The sequence below is a fragment of the Telmatherina bonti genome, assembly GCF_933228915.1.
Source record: "Telmatherina bonti genome assembly, chromosome: 4".
In the NCBI taxonomy this organism is placed as follows: Eukaryota; Metazoa; Chordata; class Actinopteri; order Atheriniformes; family Telmatherinidae; genus Telmatherina; species Telmatherina bonti.
The window spans coordinates 32,292,770-32,311,749 of NC_136622.1; the positions used below are offsets into that span (position 1 = coordinate 32,292,770).

Consider the following 18,980-nt stretch of genomic DNA (forward strand, 5'->3'; position numbering starts at 1 on the left):
AGAGGTATTTTTATGTTTTAGGTGTGTTTCATGCAGAAGGATCAGAGTGAAATTCTTGCTCTTGAAGCTGTTTTTCGGTAATCTTGCAAGCATCCTATATAAATTCCAAGATTTCCATGTTTAGCCCAGGCCAGAAGCACAAACTAGTGTCATGCCCTGCTCCTGTCACCACCTCACTCTCTGGCATGCCCTGCCTTGTCCTCCCTCTCCAGCCACAGCCGCATCTGATTATGTTAATGACCTCACCTGTTCTCTATCACCACCACCTCCCTCTAAAAAGCCAGCACTTTTTCCCCACAGCAGTCGCCAGTCTGTTGTTGTATCCTGTTCCCCTCCTGGACTTATCCTAAAATAAAGATCTTTTGAAACTCATTTACCTTCTTCTTCTCTGGAAACCCATGACAGATAGACCACCTTTATTCCTCCATGACCAGCAGAAGCTTTAGCAAGGAATGTATCATAAGACACAAGAAGAGGCCAGCTGAGGTGCAGCAGCAGCAGCAGCTTCAAAGGTGGGCTAGCTGCTAGTTGTTGGGACTGGGTACTGCTGAGCTATTCTCATGCCATATCTGCAAAAGTAAATTTAAAATAGTCTGAAGCAAAGAGGAAAAATATTCTGTGGACAGATCCATGAAAATTAGAAATCCATTTTGAAAACCATCCAGCTTCTCGTGGTTTCCATACTTAGAAAGTTGATGGTATGGAGTTGCTTTAGTGCCTAAAGTGTGGGCAGCTTCCACATCTGTGGAGCTCCATCAATGCTGAGAAGTATGTGGAGGTTTGACAGTAACATCTGCCCCCATCCAGACATCTCTTTTACACCTTGCATATTTCAGCAAGACAACACTAAACTACATACCCATCCCAACTGCATGGCTTCACAAGAAAAGAGACCAGGGGCTTAACGGGTCTGCCTGCAGTCCAAATCTTTCGTCAAACCAGAATGGGATGATGTTCTTATGGAGACTAGTTGCTGGGATATTATCTCCCAGCTGTTTACATACAGTCATCAAAAGAAGAGGGGATGCAACACAAAGGTAAACACTTGTTTTTACAGCTTAGTTGAATTCTGATGGTGCCAATGTTAATTCCCAAGATTGAAAACTAAACTAAAAGTCAATGACACATAAAGAGAAGAATTAGGGTTCATATTAGTCCCACTGATTTGGTCAGAATATCTGCAGCTTGAAGGGGAAACTGTGTAACTTTAGGTCTCTGAGGGCATTCAACCTGTAACTTTCCGAAGGGCACACAACGCTGTCGCAAAGTTAACATTCTCCATCTATGGCTCTGGGGAAAAAAACTTAATAAAAGCATATACATATACATATTTATATGTATTTCATCAGACTCCAACCAGTAAATTCTTTGCTGAGGTCGACTCGTATCTTTCATTTAGAGCAGAGGTGTGCAACTTTCGTCCTCAGTGGCTGCAGTTCAACAACTGTTCAGAGTTTCCCTGCTGCAACACACCTGACACATCAGAAGTAATTTGCAGAGTGCAGAGCTAACAATAAACTCTGCACCAGTTTGCTAATTACCTATTGATTTGTGTAAGGTGTGTTGCAGCACGGAAACACAAGACTGCGGTCCTTGGACAAGGTTTTTAGAATATCACTTTTCTTTGATTTTGGGCAGAATCATGACAGATTGTTCTTTTATCTCATTGTCAATTATAATATCTAACGCTTATTTTTAACTTGTCACATTTATTTTTTTTCTTCTTTTTTAATTTAATTTTTAATTTTACATCCAAGTGACTATATATTCTTAATAGTTTCTTGCAGGTCATTTACAGTCCTGCAGACTGTGTGTTTTCTGCAGCACCATGAACTTTCAGATGAAAATGCTGCTCTCCTCTTGGTAAAGAGAGAGAAATCTATTGTGTGACGGCCCCACCATTACTTTGACTTTAATTGTTTGTCTTTAAGCATGAGCAGGTGGCGTCCTAACCTGTGGCATGAGCCACACCTGGGCCCGGTGTGCTCTGCCACAGTTTAAAAGCTCCATCTAGCCTGAGCTCAGTGTGTTTCCCAGGTTCTGGGCTGGGAGATCACCCTGGGTTGTGCAGGCGTAGCACTGGTTTACTTTGGTTTAGGTTGCTTTGCTTGTGTTTCGGGTTAAGTTCCTATTTTGATTATGTTTCTTTAATAAAGTTTTCTTTGTAAAACACCCACTTTTGTGCCTGCCTCCCTTCTTTGCTGCAGCCTTTTGAGCCGGGCTGTAACAATTGGAAACCTGACGGAAAGTTTACTATCCTGTTTAGCAACACTACAGGAGGAGTTAACCTGTAGCAAAGTGTGTGGTTAATCTTCTCTGTGCTCAGCAATAGGCTTTAAATGTTGCCTCACAGGCTCCTCTCAGCCAGTCTGAAGTTCATTTTCACCAAACACAGTAAGACCACCTCAGTCAGAGGATGAAAATATCTGAGCTGTCCAAGAAGCTGTGGTATGTCCACAAACAGCTGATCCTCCTGCTCGCTCCACTTGTGTTTCTGCCGTTAATTTTTACTCTACCGGAAAAGGTGAGTGATTTGATGCTAAATGTCTTCGTTTGTACTTAGTTGAATAATTTGTCATCAAAGAACAAAAGCAGGAACATCATCATAAAGTCTACTATGTAGATATGATTATAATGGAAGGCATAGCTTTCAGTGGATTTATGAGCTTAAACTGAGATTAATTCTGAAAATTTCAGTTTTGATACTTGTTTTGTTTATATATTGAGTCAGCTTTCAAGGGAAAATAAATGCTAAATATACTTTGCTTCCAGTTTCCTGAATGGAAGAATCAGCTGATTGTCTCATATCCCTTTAAACTGACTTTCACTGAGAAAGTAATGTATTTAGTGATGGACTCTGGGATTCTGCTTGACATATTTTAACCTTTATTGGCAAATCACCATGTTTGATCACTTCAGTAGGCATACAAAATGCCTCTGCATGCCATGAAATCATAGAATCACACCCACCATCAAGGATCAGTTTATTTCCCGGCTACTTCACTGACACCAGTATTCAGCATGATATTTGAAGAAGCTGTTAGTACTAAACGCTACTTTATTTATGTTATTTTAGAAAAATCAATTTTTTGAAAGTCTTGTGATATACTCCAGTATCATAAAACCCCTTTTTATATGGTTGAACATTTATATTTCCAAATATTTCAATAGGTTTGCCATAAAATGTCAACATTTGTTGAACTTTGATTAACATTTCAGTTAATTAAATACGGTTTAAGACATAATTATTTCAATATGAGCCCCAAAAAGTCATAACATCTCGTAATCTGGATTAGTTCATACTGTTTATGTTCTTACAGCGTTTCAGACACCTGACATGTTTAGACAGCCATCCTTCCATCTTCATATCAGACATAATGAGTGGCGTGTTTTGACATGTCAGGCATTATTTTTGATGCAAAAGAAACCAAAAGTATAGCAGAAAATTTTATGATGATGATGATGTTGTTGTTGGAGTAGCTCATTAAAGCATGTTATCTCTCTTCCAGGAGGGAAAATGCCTTTACGTGGTGTTGCTGATGGCGACATTTTGGTGTACAGAGGCCCTGCCTCTGGCTGTCACAGCAATGCTTCCAGTCTGCCTCTTCCCAACACTGGGAATTCTTCCAGCCAAAAAGGTCTGCCCTCAGTACTTCATTGAAACCAACTTTCTTTTCCTCAGCGGTCTTGTGATGGCATCATCTATTGAAGAGTGGGGCCTGCATCGCAGAATAGCACTTAAGGTCCTTAGTATTGTTGGTGTAAAACCAGCCTGGTGAGGAACTTTCTCTTCTGACAGCAAGTGGCTGCATCACCTGTTAGAAGCTCTCTTGTTGTGAACAACTGGAGCATTTGGAGCTGCAGACAGGGTTGATGGTGTTTACTGGTTTTATTGACTGTTTTTACAGGCTCATCATGGGAATGATGCTGACCTCATCCTTCCTGTCCATGTGGCTCAGCAACACTGCCACAACAGCCATGATGCTCCCGATTGCAAATGCCATTCTGGAGAGTCTTTTTGGTGACCTGGAGACTCTGAAGCAAAAGTCCAAATCCCCCGAAGAGCAAGACAATGCTGTGATAAATGGTATGTTGCATGATCTCAATTGTATTTATAGCAAGTGAAACAAACTCCCACCTGACTCTGGGACACTATCTGCACAGTGTAACTGTGTGAAACGTTACTCAACAAATAAAAATGGATAAAGTCTTTGGATGTGAAAGCCGTCAGGTAGATTGGTCCAGAGAGAATTGTCACCATTCCTTGGTTTTAGTGAACATATAAGCAATTTTTTGTCAAAAATTTAATAATTTTGGGTCACGTTTACAAGATCCACAGTATATTCTGCTACAACAGACAGTAAAAAAAGCTCTGAATAAGCCATAGTCCATAACTACAGGCAGGCACAATTAGTAACTAAATGTAGTAGAACATTTATATGCGACAAATTTCCCTGATAGATGGAAGATATTACGTTAATATTACACACATCCTCCTCAAATGGACAGAAACATGATCCTAACAGTGTTAAGAAGACTTTTACACAGACAGTGACGAAGGTTGTTGCATCATTTCTACCTTGTTGCCAAGAATTTTAATATGTAATCTAATACGAGGACATCGTGTAGTTTTCAGAGCTTTCAGACACAGTTAGTCACTACTCAAGTATTTATTGATTAATGTTGCTTTACCATCTTAAAGTCATCTTAAAGAATTAAGTGCATTCAAAGTACAACAGATCAACTTCATGATTTCATTCATTTTTATTCTTGTGGAGAATACTGTTGTCTTGTTTCTTTGTTGTGTGTAAATCTGACTTAATTCCCTTCACATTTCTATCAGGCCAGTCTGTGAAGTTGCATTCACTGCCCTCAGAGCCCACTGAAAAACAAATACTGACAAGGGATGGGTAAGTAAAGCATCCAAAACAGCTTTCAACAGATATTCTAGTCCAGCCTCACTGTCTGCTAAATACAGGTTGTTAGCTAAGCATGAATGCAGGCAAGATGAAGATATCCGTTTGAGGGTATGGGTGAAAATGAAAACTTCTCATCAGTACTCATTTGAATACAAATTTAACAAAAGAAATACGTTGTTTGATTAGTGTAAATGGAAAGGTGCTTGAGTTTGTTGCAATCTAGACTCGACCCAGTCAAGCTCGACCAACGCCAGCCTGTGGTTTTCCTGGTCATAGACTTTATCAAAGTCACACAATGATATTAAGACTGATGACAGACTATTTGTCTGGAAAATATAAATGCAAACAATTCAGTTGCTGGAGGAACCAAAAAAATGGCATAGAAAGAGTCTTATATCTGCAGTTTTACTTTGCCCATAGTCTTGATTTACAGCTTTGACTCTGTCTGAAAATGGCTGCCAACACTCAGCCACATGACCACCACAAGTTACCCACAAGGCACGAGTTGTAAGCCACATCCAGGCCAGCAGCCAGCTTCTGGCCTACACAACACTTGACCATTACTGAGCCAGAAATGGCAAATGTAGCCAGGATGTGGTCCAATGTGTCTGCTGTCTGGGTAACATTAACATTCCTGGTGAACTACACAACAGCTAAATACTTGTTAAAAGTATAGTTTAGGCACCTAAAAACCGCTACTGGAATATTCTTGGAAGCAAACTTGATGAGATTATTTTGCAGTTGTAATCTGAAGCCATGCTGACGATCTGCAAACTGTAGATACACGTTTATGACACTGTCATAGGAGTTCTTATAATAACCACACGTTCATGTCAAATGCTGGTGCGACATCAGAAGTTTGGATGTAACGGAGCCGACTGACCTGAGGACAGCTGAGGAGATCCGATCAGAGGCACAGTATCAGATGAAAGTGTGGAAAGGATTCCTGATCTGTATTCCGTATGCAGCCAGCATCGGAGGGACCGCCACGCTCACAGGCACCGCACCAAACCTCATCCTGATAGGACAGCTAAAGAGGTATCCTTTTTTTTTCTGAGTTACCTGGATAACCATCGCGCTATATTAATATATATATTTGACAATGATCATTTTGTGATTCGCAGTTATTTCCCAAACTGCGATCTTATCAACTTTGGCTCGTGGTTTGCATTTGCCTTCCCTCTCATGCTTCTCTTCCTGTTTTTGGGATGGATATGGATCTCTTTTCTCTACGGAGGACTGAATACAAGGTAATGTGCTGTGTTCTGTAAGTTGAACATTATCTCTTTCTTTTACTCAGTTTGTAAAGGTTTTTATTTTAGAGTATTTGTTTAATTTTTCATGCAGGTTGTGCTTCACAAAACATGACCACAGAGCCCAAGCAGAAGCCAAAGCCAAAGCTCTCATAGAGGAAGATTACAGAAAACTAGGGCCCATAAAGTGAGGATTCGTGTATGTCTTCTTATTTCATGCCAATAATGCTGGATAAGTACATTTATGTGTCAGAGCAAGTTCATTCAATTTTGCGTGCTCAATTTCAGTTTTGCAGAAGGGGCCATCTCTTTCTTTTTTTTCTTGTTTGCTATTCTTCTCTTCACAAGAGACCCAAAATTTATCACTGGCTGGTCCGTGTTTTTTAAAAAAGGGTAAGAAAACTTGCACTTGATATGCTGCGAAACGAAGCACACGATGCAGGTAAGGCTAATGTCACCTGTCTGTTCATTTTCTTCCCCTCTTCTTGTCCTACAGGTACGTCTCAGACGCCGTCACAGGCGTGATCATCGTGTCCATCTTGTTCTTCTTCCCCTCACAAAAACCTTCTCTGAAGTGGTGGCTTGATCCACAAGGTCAGTGACAAGTCAAGAAAAAAGTACAAGTTTGGGACAAAACAAAGTTGTGTTTCGATATAAAATAGATTTATGCTTTCTACGTATCTTGAACAGTTATTGCAAAATAAAGAAAGTAAGCAGAGGAATGTTAATAATGTAGATTAGAGAGTCTTAGTAACTTTCTTTTCTGGAAGCGAGACTGTACTTTCTCTGTTCCTGTGATTAGAATAATCTGTCAAAGCTTTGTAGTCACACTTTGTTTTTTTTACAGTTTGCTTTTCTTATTACTTATGTTGTTTCCATGATCACAAACTGTTACCACAACCTGAATCATGTAACATAGTGTGAAAACTTGTTTGAAAGTCAGAAGTTTTGGCAAGTAGTATTTATGGTTGTGTTTGTGGTGCTGGTGAGCATCCGAACTTTTGAATATAAATCAGTATTATGTCCTCTGTTGTGTGTGTGTGAGAACATGCGCAAAAACTGAATGCACATGTTTTCTGTCTGAGGTTGGGAGGCACGTGTCTACAAGATTGTGTATGTTATTTTCAGCTGCTCAAATAAACCACTGGACATCAGAAAAGGAAAGAAAAAAGCAAATCATGGGGCTCATCCGTCCCTCTCAGCATGGGGTGAATATTTGAACAGAGTAAATCTGACTTTAGTGAGCTGAAACACCAAAAAGCATCAGTCTAAACTGATTTGTTGTACACTTTAATTAACCCTTAAGCACCCAACTCACGAAAAAATAGTAAAAGAGGTCCCTTTTTTAAAATAAAATTTAAAAAAAATACAAGGTCTTTATTTTTTCCCTTGAACAAAATATATTTTTAAAAAGTAGCAACATTCTTAAGGGATATTTACCATTACATACCAACGCTGTTATAGTGCAGGAGAGGGCCACTCCAGTCCTTAAGAGCTGCAGGTCCTGCAAGTGTTGGGAGTTTCCCTGCTGCAACACACCTGACACAAATCAGACTTCTTAAGCAGACTTCACATCAGACCTCAAATCAATGAATGATTAGACTTGTCCAAAGTTTGGTGTCAAGCTCTGGAGAAGTCTCATCAACCACTGATTTGAGTCAAGTGTGTTGCAGCAGGGAAACTCCCAACACTCGACTCTCGAGGACCGGACCTGTCCACCCCTGTTTTAGTGTAATCTTCCGCTTTCTGGTGTCCATACAGGGGAAGAAAATAAATATGAGTGTGTTTAACATGTTTTTGAGCAAAGTTTTTACTATAAAGTGATCCAAAATGTCTCAGGAGGCGATCTTGAGTGTCGAGAAATGCGCCAAACAAATAAAATGTATTATTATTATTATTACTATTATTATTATTATTATTATTATTATTATTATTATTATTATTATTATTGTTGTTGTTGTTGTTGTTGTTGTTGTTGTTGTTGTTATTATTATCGTTGTTGTTGTTATTATTATTATTATCATTATTATTATTATTATTATTATTATTATTATTATTATTATTATTATTATTATTATTATTATTATCAGCAGCTGTATGTATTATATATGTCATGCTGGATTAAAAGCCTTCTAATATTTTGATCCAACATTTTTCCCACAGCTTTAAACACTCCTTATGTTCCTCTCCTTTCGTGGAAAAAAGCTCAGGAGTCTGTTCCTTGGAATATCATTCTGCTACTTGGAGGCGGTTTTGCAATGGCCAAAGCTTGTGAGGTAAAGATGTGAGCACATATAAGCTGTTGCAAACTACTGAATGCAGTAAATCCTTCATGTTCCCCCATAAGCTGAGGCTCCCAGTGGTTGCATGGAAAAAGACCACTTCAGAAATCATTCTGATAAGGAGTAATAAAACTAGTAACAACCAGAAAAGGATGACAAAATGATAAAAAAATTTTAAAAAAAGAAGGAAAACTCCACTTCAGCTATATATTCTGCTAGATACGAGGAGCAACTAAGCCAGTGGTGCCCAAGTCCGGTCCTGCAGAGCTACCATCCTGCAATTTTTAGATGCAACCCATTTCCAGCACACCTGAATCAAATCACTGAATTCCATCTTCTGCATGTCATCCAGCTCTGCAGATGCCCGGTAACATGACATTCATGTGGAAAAGGGATGCATCTAAAAGTATCAGGATGGTAGCATTCAAAATTTGAATGGCGTGTAGGGGGTCTGCACCAGCACAGCATCACTGGCGCTTAAATAATATTACTGCTTGATCATTTTACAATGTAATACACCGATTAATTTTCTGTACTTCGCAGTTGGCTTATGTCATACTATGGTTTTTAACAGGGGAGCATTTTGTGATAATGAGCTGCTATTCATTTGCACATTTGTTCAATATTTCATCACATATGAGTGTGGCATATTCAACTTATATTTCGAACATAACAATGAAAAAAGTACAGTAATAGTTTGTACAGTATTATTTTTTTTATTAGAATGTACTTATTTAAATGATAAATTTGATATTTATATTATTATTTATAACTCAATTTGAAGAATTTGAATAAAAAATATTTACATTAAATTCATGATATGGTAGTGCTTATGGATAGCAGCACACAGGTCAGAAATAAGGAATTGTGTGAAGTACTTGCAGCAGCTGACACAACCTCTGTGATTTGAGTCTGGAAAATCAGTGAGATATTCTTCCAGTATTGTTTGGTAAAAGTCTCCAGCTAACACCTACCCAGAACAGGAAAACAATAAGTAAAGTATTCTGAAAATGCAATTGTTGTTTGAGAAATTGCTGTATGTGTGGATTCTGTAATCCACCTTTGCTTGAGTGTCTGTTTCCACATGCCTCTGCCTCTCGATGAGCCTGCCTTCATCCCAGTTTGATCAGTAAAAACCAGAAAAATCATTAAGTCTTAAGAATTGACACAGGTCTGCCACATTACATTCAGTGTTCCTCCAGATGTGATCAGATTCTCTCCTCTCTTCTCTGTCGGCTGCATCCTGTTGTGCTTTGTTTGGTTCTTTTCTCTACTTTGGTTTATTATGTTGAGATTTGATCTTTAACCCTTCACCTTGATCTTTCGGCATTCGGCAGGAATCTGGCCTCGCCTCCTGGATCGGAGGTCACCTCCAGCCTTTGGCTGAAGTCCCCCCCGCTGCAGCTGTGATGTTGATCACTGCTTTTCTGGCCTGCTTCACTGAGTTTGCCAGCAACACTGCCACAATTATCATATTTCTACCTGTCATTGCTGAACTGGTAAGACTGATCCTCCACACGAGGATGTGCATACAAGCTACTTCCTGTATTTCCTGGCTTAAAATGACTCTATGTGCATTATAGGCATCTAAATTCCCACTGCACATTCTTTTTGTGAGATCATTTGTTGTTTAAGGTTATTTTTTATTAACCTGCATTTTAACTTGTAATGATCTCTTTAGTGATGAGTTGACTTGTATCATGCTTCAATTTCAACTTGTTTTCACATGAGTGTGAACAGATTGTTGAAGGCAAAACAGTGAAAATGGCTTGAGACTCACCTCGCCCTCAAAGGCTCAGAGGGCTTGTTAAAGTCTTGCAATAGATGTTCTCGTGTATGTAGCCTGTTGCACATTAACTGCTGTTCCTGGTAATCATTATCTTGAGTTTTAGCGTTTAGTCATGCTTCTTATGCCCGTAGAAGAAAATAAAAACACACGTACGAGTTTGTTTCACTTAAAGTGCCAGTTTACCTCAGATACAAGAAAAAGATTTGCTGTTACTGTTTCTCTGTTTGTTTGGAGTTATGCAGCTACTTTGCAGATATCTTAGTTTGCATAAGTTGTCATCTTCCATTAAGTAGGAAAATAGGCAGATTGCTGGAAGATTGGTATGTTTCTTATGACGCATCAACATTTTATGCAAGTATCTTTAAAAACTAACGTTGTGATGTAGTTTGAAAGCTGCTATCAAAGGCAGAAGAACCCAACAACCTCTGCATTCCTCAAACTATATCTCTACTGGTAACACCTCCCTTTAGCTTTTCTATCTGGACCATGTGTCAACTTAAAAAGAGCAAACAGGTAGTAAAGTTTATCTGCAGGGGCTATCATTTTCTGAGACCTTAGACCCAAAGTGTTTGTTTAAACTTTATCAAAATTAATGCTTTGTTTCTTCATTTAAGATATTTTTACATGAGATGTTAACAGTACAGGAGGTTATGGACCTAGTAGCAGGCTGATGAGGCAGGCAGCGGAAAGATTTCAGGCTTTAAAAAAACTCGGAAACGTGGACTTGGTACAGGGCATTGTAACATAACCAGACATGAACGTAAACTAGAAAACCAAGCAGCATAAGTAGACAGAGGACAATTCATTTCAGTTCAGGTTTATATGTATAGTGCCACTTCACAACAACGTCCTCTCAGGACACTTTGCAGACACATCAATTCATAATGAGTAGCTTAGTTAAGGAAAACCAACAGATTGTATCGTATTTTGACTTGGATTCAATCCTCCAACCTGAGCTGCACGAAGCGAAAGTGTAAAGGAAAAGCTCCCTTTCAATAGGAAGGAAAAGCCTCGGGCAGAATCCGGCTCAGGGAGGGCAGCCATCTGCCTGGACCAGTTGAGAGGAAGAGCACAGGAAAGACAAACCAACATGCTCTGCACTTTTGTTTAGGAAAAAATGCAGAAAAAATGAGAAATATGTTAATGATGCCAATATGTTTGTATGTTTCTACATGGAGGATAAGGAGCAGAGGGATGAAAAAGTGCACAGTGCATCATGGGATGTCCCTCAGCAGTATAAGTCCATGACAACTAACAAGAAACATGGGAAACAGCTGTATTAATGAATAATAAGCAGAGAGCAAAGCGGAATAAACAAGGGGGGAAAAAAAACTACAAAAAAACCCCCAGAAAACTAGATTCGAACATGACAAGACAACAAAAAACCTGAGACCATGACATTAAATGTAATGTAGTTTTTTACCAGTGTGTCTGTCTCTGCAGGCTCTTCGTGTCTCAGTGAACCCTCTGTACTTCATGATCCCTGCAACGGTAGGATGTTCATACGCCTTCATGCTGCCAGTGTCCACGCCACCCAACTCCATTGCATTTGCATCAGGACACCTCATGGTCAAAGACATGGTAACTCCCCCTGAATGGCTTTTGACATGATGCACATGAACCACAGTTTCTGCTCACCATCCTCCTCATCCTGTCTGTGCCTTGTTCTCAGGTGAAAACCGGCTTTGTCATGAACATCCTGGGCATCCTCTCGGTCTCTCTGGCTATGAACACTTGGGGTGTGGCCATGTTCAGTTTGAACACTTACCCAGACTGGGCTCAACCAATCAATAAAACGGCTCTTATAACTAACATGCATTTATCTGCCGTCCAGCCACTCAATGCTACGCTCTGATCCAAGGCAGGATTATCCAATGGGCTTTATGGGGACAGGCCAAGGGGCCCACGCCCACTTGGGGCCCATGTAGGGAAATCACCAGCAGTTTGGACATAAAACAAAATGTATGTAAAAGCCAGATAGTTACACCAGTGTGTTGCTATTTCTACTGCTGGCTGAGAGATGTTAGAAATGTTGTTTCACAGTGGATCATTCACAATTTTCACAATGTTGCGGCGGGGAAGGAGGCCCCTGGAACACTCTGAGTCCAGGGGCCTGTGCACTTTTAATCCGGCCCTGTCTGATCACACTCGTTACGGCGAATAAAGAGTCGCGTGAAAGAGAAATCAACCTGTTTAAGCTGTTTAAGCTGTTTTACATATCAGGACAAACTATATAGTTATTTGACCCTTTGGTTTTAAAAGGATAAGCTTACAGCACATGACATACAACAGCAACTAAGAAAAAACAGAAGAAGCAGAGCATGAAGTACATCCTATGATTCAGCAGATTTTAGAACTACCTCCAGCAGAAATAATTTGAAGTAATTTTTTTTTTTTTTTTTTAATGTTACATTGTGGAGGAATTGTAGTCTTTCCAGGTTTATTCAGTTAATAGAGGTTAAATCATTGTTATACAGCTCTCTTGCATTTTCACAGATAAAACTTGTAAGGAGCTGGTCCAGACAGTTTGTTTGAGTCATCTTCTGGAAGCTTTCTGCTGGCTGGAAATATGAAGGAGAATGTGTGAGGGAACGCCTGTCAAGTGCGCGTATGAGGCACCACATGGCACGTCATGTTGGAGTCGGTTGACTGTACAGAATGTGCTGATATAAGCTCTGCAGGGCTGTTAGTAGCCACGGTTACAGGTAGAGAGCAGAAAGTAGCCTGCAGCTGAACAGAGAGGACAAACTCTCACCAAGGCGCACACATAAATTCCTATGAATGGTGACAACAAACTCTCTAGAATATTTCCTGGTACATAAATGCATCATTTCACTTGGTGATATGTAGGATGGAAAATCCGGTATTTGCAGCACAACATGCCACAGTTTAAATGTTGTTAGAACATCTCGGCACTGTGCATGTACGAAAGAGGCTTTCAGTTTCCCCACAGCATTTCAGTAAGATTGAGCTTTGTACTTTGATTGGACTGTAAGCAATACCTTAATATTTTCCCCCCTTTTTCAGTCATTCTCCTTTGCTGGAGTACTTGGGATTAATTTGCCTTGTTGTATGACCCAATTTCAACCAGACTTTGAATGTGAGTGTTGTTCAGGTTAGCTCACAAGTGTCGTTGGCCGCTCACTTGTTCAGCCCTGTACTGGTAGACTGTGGCTAAGCACTTGGGGGACGGCTGCCATCCTTCTGGACGAGGCTGAGGGAGTGAAAGGCTTCTGGTCATCAAGCAATGACCTGATTGGTGGTTACCATCTGCTGGCACCAACTCACTCACCAGAACCCGATCAAAGCGACTAAATGTTTGCTCATTTGGATGGGGAAGCCGTGTCAACCAGATGAACTTAATTTCCTCTGAAAACACAGAAAACACATAATCACTTTTTTTTCCAGGTAATATTTAATAAGGGTGGGAAAATCAAACTGACAAATCAAAAATTGGGATTTTTTTGATTCACAATTTTAAACTTGATTTTTTTTTTTCCAAATTAACAAAAATAATCCATTGTGAATTTTTTGTCATTTTATTGTTTTTATTGATCTTTTTACTTGTATTTTTGGACATTATAGCAGCAGAATGATAATCTGGCTACTGTGATGTTTTTTTCCTAATTGAAATCAAGAAAAATGAAGAGCAAAAAAAAAAGTATTCTTTTTTTTGGTTTGTTTTTAATCTACAAAAATCACCAATAGCAAAGTATTGTGCGAATCACAATTCAAATCAAATAGGCACCCAAAAAATCAGAAACAAATCAAGTTGGCACAAAGGCAAATTGTCACAGCCCTACTATATTAAGGTGACATTGTTTAAATACTGAGACCTGATGGGAGCAGCAATGTTTGGGGTTTTGGGGAGTTTCTTTTAGCGTTGCATCATCTGACTTGCTAGGATTTCCAGTTCTGGACGGTACTGTTTCAGCCCTTAACGTGCATTACTTCCTCTCTCTACGGGTGTCTTTCCTCCTGGGCAATTTGCCAACACACCTGAGTACTCCAGACCACCAAACTGTCTTAATATCTCATGTTCAAACTTGTATAGAAGTCATGCTTGCTAATGATAAATAATTCAAGGGAATTTAAGTAGAAGAGCCAGATTATTTAGTTGCTGTTGTTTGTTTTTGAAGCCCTGTTATGTAAAAGCTCAAAAATAAATAAAGGTGTACTTTCTTTTTCACGTGACTGTATATCATGATAGTATGAAAATTTAAGATCAAATAGGGACAAAAGTCTGTAGATATCAGTTCTGTGTCTAAAATGCCAGAATGTTCTGGGAGCTTCAGCTGTTACTTGGTATGAAGCCTTTAAGAAGCTTATTACACATATTACTGTAAGTCCAAGACTTCATGTTGTTAAATTTTTTGGCCACTTGGAGTATTTAAAATTTAAGATGCTGAAGTTTAAGCTGATTCTTTAAGTTAAAAAAAAAAAAACAACTGCTGTTATTATATTCTCAGTCTTTTATTAAGGACTGAACCAGAGAAACATTTCAGTTCTGCTGTAACAGTTTTGAGCTCTGTTGTATTTTCTGTTGGAAAAGCTCCGGTTGTCTGCAGTGCGTGACGTTTGTGTTGTTACTACCAGGCCGACCTCTGCTAGAAGAACAAGACAGACCTCTGGGAATAACTCATTAAATGTAGTTTTGGTTTAAATCAGTAGGATCACGTTACATGTTCATGAATTATATTGCATATGTTTCACTTCAAAGCCATAACTCAAACAATATTCTGAATATTTTCTACATTATTTTGTGAACCATGATTAATGAATGTGTGCATTTTTGTTTCATTGTGATCTACTTTTGTGTAATTTCTGTCATAAAAAATAAAATTATGTTATGACGATTTAGTTCTTGTTCTGCATGAATTTGCTTGAAATGTGTACACAAAAAGCACAGCTCAATACGTTCTGCAGGTTTACTGCTAAGGTTTTCACTTTTCTTGACACAATGTGGCCCATATTTATCAAATCAAATCAAATCAAACTTTATTTCTTGAGCACTTTTCATGCCTCAGGCAACACAAAGTGCTTTACAGGATAAAATGAAGTCATAAGGATTAAAACAAACAGTGGATAAAAAGGCATTTAAAAATAATCGACACAAGCTCTTTCCACACACTCACACACACACACACACAAGGACAAAGAGCAAAGAACCCCCCCCCCAACACCCACCCACACCCACCCACCCACATTCCCCGAAAAACATCATTCCCTGAACAATGTCTCTTTAACTGAATTCTGGTTCATAAAACAACTAAAAACATTCAGTAAGTGATAAAAATTCTGACTTGATGCTGATGTGAGGAAACAATACCTCGGTATCCATCCACACCAGGAGCCAGTCCCCTGCATGCTCATAGGGGCCGCTGCCACAGCAACCGCACAACTCCCAGGCAGCAACGGGGCCACCCCGCAGCCATGAAGCTGCAGTGCTGGACCCCGCGCCACCCAAACAGCAGCGGTCATCATGACAACAGCCCCCAGACCAAACAGGCAGGGTCCCCAGCATGCAGGATCCCCATAAGGAAAACACTGGAGTTAAAACCAGAAGATGAATAACCTTAAGAAGCAGTAAGAAATAAGAGCAACAATAAAAGAAAATATACATATATATATATATATATATATATATATATATATATATATATATATAGAAGGACTTTACAATAATGTATTAAAAATAAGAAATCTAATAAAACAATTTAAAAATAAATTAATTAATAAATGAAGTAAATTAAGATAAGTAAATAAAATAAAATAAAATTCAGTTAAATGCTAAGCTAAAAAGGTGTGTCTTGAGCCTTTTCTTTTTTTTTTTTTTTTTTTTTTTTTTTTTTTTTTTTTTTTTTTTTTTTTTTTTTTTTTTTTTTTGTCTTGTCCAGCATTTAAGCAAGCAGACTGATGTTCTGGATGCTGTGTTCTGCTGAGCAAATTTATTTTGCCAAGGGGAACTTTTGTAGATGTAATGATCCCCTTGTATTTCTTGATTCTTATTTTATTTTTCAATTTGTTTTGGATAATAGCTTGTATTACAGAGTTTATGCTACTGGACCCGACCGGAAAGGACAGGAAAGGGGCAGAAAGAGAACAGAAAAGAGAACATAAAAAAAACAACAAAAAAAAAAAAAACAAAAGAAAGAGATCAATGCATACATGTATATGCACATACATACCCACCTACATATATATGTATATACACTCGCACATACATTATATATATACATATATACATACATACATACATATACACATACATACACATGCATACACACACATGTACACATACATGCATACATAAAGATAGATATACATACATACATATACACATACATACACACACATATATATATATATATATATATATATACATATATACACATATACATACTCACATACATACACATACACTCACACATATGCATACATATATACATATCCATACACATACATACATACACATACACATACACATAAGTACACACACATACCCACCCACACATAAATATATACACCCACACAAGCCAACTCTAGATTCGTGGAGAACAAAACCGTTGACAATCATGAAGACCAGAAACTAGCAAGTTAAGTCAAAAAGACAGAAAGAGAGGTACCTGCTGTTAGTGAATAAACTTGCTGGATGACTCAGTGACTGTGACACATGCAGAACATTCATGCAGAACATTCAGAGTGGAACGTGTTTAGAGAAGAGTGATCATGCCAATGTGACCCCGCCCGCCTACAGCTAGAGGAAGGCCAGGAGAACCCAGAGACCCGGGTAACCGACAGTCACCCCCAGGTACAGATCCCAACCCCCCCACTCCAGAGCCAGCCATGCATCTGCCCAGGAGGTGGCGAAGGAGGTGCCCAACCAGAGTCCCCCGCAGTCAGGGGGAACAGGCCCCAGCAGGCCCAGGCCGGCAAGGGCCGATCCCGCCGGGCACCGGCCACCTAGGGCAGACAGAGCGCAGGCCCCAGGGCCCCAAGAGCCCGTGAGCAGCCCCCCGCCCCCGCAGGCAGAGGGCACAGCCCACACCGACGGAGGACCAGGATCCCCAGACCGCCACCCAGCGGCAGCCAGGTCGCACCCCAGCGCACCAGCTGCGCCCCCGGGTACAGGACACCACCCCCCCACCACCAAACCACACACACATATACATGCATACCCCGCCCCCCCCCCCCAACACGCACTCCCCTCACACATATACATGCATACCCCCCCCCCCCCCCCCAAACACGCACTCCCCTCTCAACCCCCATCCACACAACCCTCTGCAATCCATGCACATCATCCATAACATATACAACCCCACCCCACCTCTACTCACTCACCCATACCAAGTCACACGAACCCCAATCGCCCCCGCCCCCACACACGCTCACCCCCCCCCCCCCACACACACACACGCTCACACCCCGCCACCCCATCCCTCTACTTCTACCCAACCACACATGCCCCACCAAACACCCCTCCACCACCCATAGCCCCCCTCCAAACTTCACCCTCACTCACACATCCCATTCCGCATATACACCCCCCCCTACACACACACACACACACACACACATACCCTCACTCCTCCAACACAGGCACACCCCAATACAACCCACGCGCCAACATACCCCTCCACACACACATCTACTCATCCTCACACATCCCTATCCCCTACCCACCTATATCCCTAACCCTAATCCCCCCCCCAGCCATCCCACCATCCATCTGTAACCCCATACACCCACTCCCACACATCCTCACCTTACCCCTCCATCATGTCCCATGTGAGATACCTCAGAGGGGGCAGAGGACAGGATGGCCCCGATCAGGGCCCCCATAATTACCGCCCACCACTCCCAGCGTCCCCCCCACCACCCCACAGATGCAGCCGACCCAGCACCCCCCCAGGGCCGGCGACAACCCTCCTACAGCCAGGCCAGCCCAGACTTAGGCCTAATGGACGGCACTCTTCCCCCACCCGTACCCCCCCCCAGTAAAGCCCCGAGAGCAGGGGCATGAGAAGACCCTATCGTCCCTGCCTGTGTGTTGCTATTTCTACTGCTGGCTGAGAGATGTTAGAAATGTTGTTTCACAGTGGATCATTCACAATTTTCACAATGTTGCGGCGGGGAAGGAGGCCCCTGGAACACTCTGAGTCCAGGGGCCTGTGCACTTTTAATCCGGCCCTGTCTGATCACACTCGTTACGGCGAATAAAGAGTCGCGTGAAAGAGAAATCAACCTGTTTAAGCTGTTTAAGCTGTTTTACATATCAGGACAAACTATATAGTTATTTGACCCTTTGGTTTTAAAAGGATAAGCTTACAGCACATGACATACAACAGCAACTAAGAAAAAACAGAAGAAGCAGAGCATGAAGTACATCCTATGATTCAGCAGATTTTAGAACTACCTCCAGCAGAAATAATTTGAAGTAATTTTTTTTTTTTTTTTTTAATGTTACATTGTGGAGGAATTGTAGTCTTTCCAGGTTTATTCAGTTAATAGAGGTTAAATCATTGTTATACAGCTCTCTTGCATTTTCACAGATAAAATAATAATAAAACAATTTAAAAATAAATTAATTAATAAATGAAGTAAATTAAGATAAGTAAATAAAATAAAATAAAATTCAGTTAAATGCTAAGCTAAAAAGGTGTGTCTTGAGCCTTTTCTTAAAAACATCAACAGTGTCCGCGGCCCTAAGGTCCTCTGGCAGGCTGTTCCACAG

The 18,980-nt window shown here is 40.3% G+C and overlaps 1 protein-coding gene across 1 annotated transcript; it reads left to right on the plus strand.

Moving 5' to 3' along the window:
- Nucleotides 1-2,416: 2,416 nt before the first annotated feature.
- slc13a3 (solute carrier family 13 member 3) lies at nucleotides 2,417-12,098 on the plus strand (the record flags this gene model as incomplete). The annotated part of the gene is made up of 13 exons (XM_079238642.1): nucleotides 2,417-2,524; nucleotides 3,510-3,775; nucleotides 3,909-4,087; nucleotides 4,844-4,910; nucleotides 5,778-5,957; nucleotides 6,044-6,169; nucleotides 6,267-6,359; nucleotides 6,461-6,565; nucleotides 6,669-6,766; nucleotides 8,336-8,448; nucleotides 9,792-9,953; nucleotides 11,687-11,824; nucleotides 11,916-12,098. The coding sequence occupies 13 exons, from the start codon at nucleotides 2,417-2,419 to the stop codon at nucleotides 12,096-12,098; spliced, it is 1,818 nt and encodes a 605-aa protein (XP_079094768.1).
- Between the last annotated feature and the right edge of the window lie 6,882 nt (nucleotides 12,099-18,980).